This window comes from Dipteris shenzhenensis, chromosome 13, assembly GCF_047967505.1.
Source record: "Dipteris shenzhenensis isolate YYH24624 ecotype China chromosome 13, Dip_SZ_1.0, whole genome shotgun sequence".
In the NCBI taxonomy this organism is placed as follows: Eukaryota; Viridiplantae; Streptophyta; class Polypodiopsida; order Gleicheniales; family Dipteridaceae; genus Dipteris; species Dipteris shenzhenensis.
This window is the reverse complement of record NC_141608.1, coordinates 46,023,399-46,028,232: the sequence shown is the minus strand read 5'-3', so window position 1 is coordinate 46,028,232 and position 4,834 is coordinate 46,023,399. Positions and strand designations below refer to the sequence as shown.

Genomic DNA, 4,834 nt, shown 5'->3' with positions numbered 1-4,834 from the left:
CAATGATGGACTCCCCACACCAGCAGCTGTGATGATGCTTCCCATCCCACCCAATCTAAGGATGGGACAGAGCAGCCATCTAAATAGCTATTAAAATACATACACAACACCAGCAGCTACGATGATGCTTCCCATCCCACCCAATCTAAGGATGGGATAGAGTAGCCATCTAAATAGCTATTAAAACAAATACACAACATTGATATTTAAGAGGCTACCATGACTGTGCTTTCCCACCACCCAATCTGAGGATTGGATAGAGTAGCCACGCCATCATGGAATTCCCACACCAACATATGCATCGACATTTAAGATGCAACCATGATGATGCTTTCCCACTCCTCCCAATAGGATTAGATAAGTAGCCATGCTATCATGTAAGCCCTAGACTAGTACAAGCAACTCACCAAGTAAGCTCTGTGTAGGTGAAAATACCATCGGAACCACGTTGCCTATATAAAAAATATATCACCAGTATAATTCTAGATACCTCTAGTATAATAGATTATACCTCAAACATATAGCCTTATAGCAGCAATATATGATCATATACCACTAGTATAATTCCCTATTATGAGGTCATTGCAAAAAATGATGTTATTTCTTACTGCTAGTGTGATTGCATGAGTAATTTAGTTAATAACATAAAATTTTATGTATTTACGTGATTTAGAAATTCTTGATCAATAAGTAGCCCCTCTTTTCATAGCCAAGAGAAGAGGTCTCTCCCATGTCCCAGTATGGAAGAGCTTTGCTTCAATGGGGCATGTGTGATACTCATCCTTAATTGCACTCAATAATTCTTGGGATGCATTTTTCATATACTCCAAGGCACAATCCTTTAAGATAATATTCTTCCATGGCTCTTTCTCAATATTTTAATGCATGGGTGGGTTTGCACAAATGAGGCTTTGTCATCTCAACCCCTCTCCCTAATTTTAAAATCCCAATGTGGGGTGGGAATAAGATTCTTTGCCACCTCTCCTTCTCACCCATTTTATATTACATGATCCATTGACCTTGTGGCCATATCTCACATAATGCTTTATGGGACTACCTAGATGTAGGGGTGGCCCTTGAAGTTGATTTACCACCTCAATCTTCCTTTGTATATTAAAATATACAATAGATGGACTATTCACACATCACACACATGGGACCATTCACACGGAGGGGTGGCACATTGGCACATGGACAAGCTCCGCCACCTCAACCATAGCCCCTTGGACACAATACTCGCTATCAACAAAACCACAACCTTGCACACAATACTTTAGTAGCTACGTTATTATTTGGAAATTTTATTAATCAGAGATTCATTAAAAACACCTATGATCTATAAATATAAATTGAATGATAGCCTAAAAAATAAGTTCTATAGAAGTATGGCAAATCATGCGGTGAATCCTACTCATGTTTGGAAATATTCCATATCAACATTATGCATGGATTTACCACCTAATTACCTCCAAATTACATGTATAATGACCATAATGACAGAAGATCACTACAATGATTGGTGAACCTAGTCAAAGTGGTGTATAAAGAAATTAGAAGGCTAGAATTTACTTACTTGTGAAGAACATAAAGCATACCTACTAGTTTTATCACTATTAAAATTTCATGTTCACAATATTATGGATAGTGTACTCGAGGGGGGTCACTATGTTTAAATCGTACATATCGCATGCATTCAAGGCCTATTTGTAAAACCCCTTATTTGTAAAATTTTCATAAATAAAACACACTGTTTTTCTATTCAATTTGTGAATACCCCCTTTATATGATACCCTTCTGTATATGAAAAATATGTAAAAATGGAATTAATAAAACTCCTTCTGTTGAACCCATGTGCTATGCTTACATATTTATGAGTGATCCCCGAGATAGTGTAGTTGGGTAGCCCATTCGAGCTCCATTCATTGGATACATATTAATCATTCTTACATTACCATTGCATTTTCAAAAACTCTTTGAACACACTTGTATTTACTAAAAGATCGCTTGATGAAAGAGGGATTCATTATGGAGAACAAAATCTGGCCATTTTTAGATTTGTAATTCAAACACATGGTATACCTCCATAAATGATAGAACAAGTGACTAGAAGATATGATTAGAGCATACGCTCGTATGATCAATTTCCCCTTCTACAAATCTAATGTTTGTATGCTCAATAAAATATTTATTGTTCTTTGAAGCTTCTTTCGGCATAGTGTCATTCAAAGTTTTTTGTGGATTCCTTGTCCTATGTGAAGCCTAGAGGACGCCTTATTTGTTTCCACAGGGTTGATTTGCCTAAAATGCAGTTGTGATATCCCTGCCGGGGACACACCCGCTTGTGCTTGTCATCTTTAGTCCAGATCCGTAGCTGAACAGAGTGGAACTAATGTCAGACACTTCCTGCCGGCTCTGATTTAATGATGTCGCCAATGCACGAGCTGGAATCTGGAACAGTGCGAGACTTGATGACTGCAACCAGACAATGCGGCTTAATAATAGGTACATGAGGGTTGATATTCGAACATATTCATCTAAAACAATATACAGAATCGTGAGAAAAATGAGAACAGAAGGCCTAGTTTAAGATGTAAGCATCCTTATCCTTTGCAGCGTTCGAGTTACAAGCACGAATGGCCTTGCTTAACGGATATGTGGCTGGAGGAACATGAACTCTGAATGGGCGAACCATAAGCGAGCAAGCGATCGATCGATCGATCGATCGAGAGAGAGAGAGAGAGAGAGAGAGAGGCGTTTGCTAATTTGTACCAGCGTTCCAGGGTTCTGGCTGTTGAGGGCGGATATGTACTCCGCAGTTTTCTTGCCGACATTCATCTCAAAGTGCAACAAACCGCGAGGGAAAACGGTGACATCTCCTGGCTTCAGAATATTGATATGTGGGGTACCTGCAAGTAAAGACAGGTTTGCGGCGTCAATGATCAATACACACGACGACTCTAGGAGTGTATTTCAAGATTTGACAGTAAGACGGAGCTGCAGCGCACAATTACCTGACGTGTCCACAAATCCCACTTGAAGAGGCCCTCCAGAGAGTAGCGTCACGATCTCCGCTGCTCGTGGATGAGTGTGTGGTAAGTTCACCCCACAAGGGAACATCTTAAATCGCACATAGGTAATTCCTTCAGAGCTGTTGAAGATCAGAAGAAAAAATCGTGTTCAAATCACCCGTACAGACTGCAATCCTACGCGTACGCTAATGTTAAGCAAAATTTCAGATCATTCTTTCGTCTACTTTTGTAATAACGTGCTTGAGCTACTTCCAATTCAATGAACATCCTCTCTCTTCGGCATCAGTGATCACCTCGTAAGAGGCAAGTTTGTGATATTAACTGCAGCACGGACGCCTCCAGTATCATGGCTAACATCCCCGTTGGTGAATAAATCCCTGAGTACCATCCGGTCGTCTCCTGAAGGGATGTCAACGACAGGATCCGGATCTGCTGCCTGGAGCTGCTCAATTAAACACGCATGAAAGATTGCGAGCAGTAGGACGACCGCGAATTTGCTGAATAACGAAGCCATATCAGCTATGATCTTTGTCTATTTCTAACTCCTGGTGTCAAAGCTTCTACGATCTTAGCGAAATGTCGATGGTATATATATCTGTAAACCTTTGGACTGTCACGTTGCCAGGAAGCTTCATTTCAGAGTTTCGTTTGAAAATGTCTTCAAACTTAAGATTCGTCGTGCTCGGAGCTGTTCCGAGAATGTGGCTGTACCTTGTGTTCTAGTTTGGCCTATTAGGTGTGATGATTAAGCAAGGAAAGCAATGATCTCATACAAAAAGTCAAATCATCTTGAAAAAAATTTAAAAGCTAAGGGCCTTCATCGTTTAAGACAGTCAGTTAGAATGAGTCTAATTTAGGTTCAAGCAAAGTAATGATCTGAAACAAAGTGTCAAATCTATAGTCTCTGTCTTTCTAACTCCTTTCTAACTCCTTTCGTTCTTGGTTTCTGCAAAGCAGCTTGTACGATCTTAGCGAAAATGTGGATGGTATGTATATCTGTAAACCTTTGGACTGTGAAAGCTTCATTTCAGAGTTTCGTCTGAAATTGTCTTCTTGGAGCTTATCCGACAACGCGAATTTTATGTGACAGCTAACAAGAGCGAAAATTAAGCTTACCCACTCCCTTCAATGTGGCTGTCGAGCGTGAGCGATGAAGAAAGTCTACGTGCATGATCGAGTTCTTAACCACTTTTCAAAGAAAGAAACAGGTTATCCACCCACAGAAACAAAAAGCTTTCCTGTTGCTATAGCGTGTATCTCTTGAGCCTTTACCACCCAAGGGACGATGGATTCATGCTTTAGTGGTTGTGCCACCTTGTTTGGACTCTTGACTTACTAGGTCTAAATCTCAAACAAAGTGTCAAATCAGCTTGAAAACTATGTAAAAAACCAACGTGTAAGACACTAATTGAGAATGTGTCAAATTTAGGTTCAACAAAGTGTCCAACTCTATCTTTCTAGAGTCCAAAAAGTGGCCACAAGCCGTGAGAGTGTGCCTCATCCCCTTCCACTCTACCTTGCTATCGGTGATCCTCGAACCCTGCCCCCTATGCCAACTTCGTGTTCTTATGCGAAGGAATGTGAAAGACCTGCTTGCGAGTAGTTAAAGTCGCCACCAAAGTCTACGAAGATTATGAGAGTGTAAGCTTGGCTCCAAAAGTTATAGAGTAGAGATTCATTAAATGAAAGTCAGGGAGATCTTGTCCAACTACCCGCATTCACTGAAGTCACTGACGCCAAGGTTGTTCTTGACACGAGCCAAGACACTCTCTAGTTCTATATGCTCCTTACATGTAGCTCCTTAC

General features: G+C 40.4%; 1 protein-coding gene across 1 annotated transcript; it reads right to left on the bottom strand.

The window, feature by feature from the left end:
• Nucleotides 1-2,021: 2,021 nt before the first annotated feature.
• Nucleotides 2,022-3,946, bottom strand: LOC147895478 (germin-like protein 5-1). The gene is made up of 4 exons (XM_087383796.1): nucleotides 3,323-3,946; nucleotides 3,012-3,148; nucleotides 2,770-2,906; nucleotides 2,022-2,472 (listed from the first exon to the last, which is right to left on the bottom strand). The coding sequence occupies exons 1-4, from the start codon at nucleotides 3,541-3,543 to the stop codon at nucleotides 2,299-2,301; spliced, it is 669 nt and encodes a 222-aa protein (XP_087239922.1). The 5' UTR covers nucleotides 3,544-3,946; the 3' UTR covers nucleotides 2,022-2,298.
• Nucleotides 3,947-4,834: the final 888 nt, after the last annotated feature.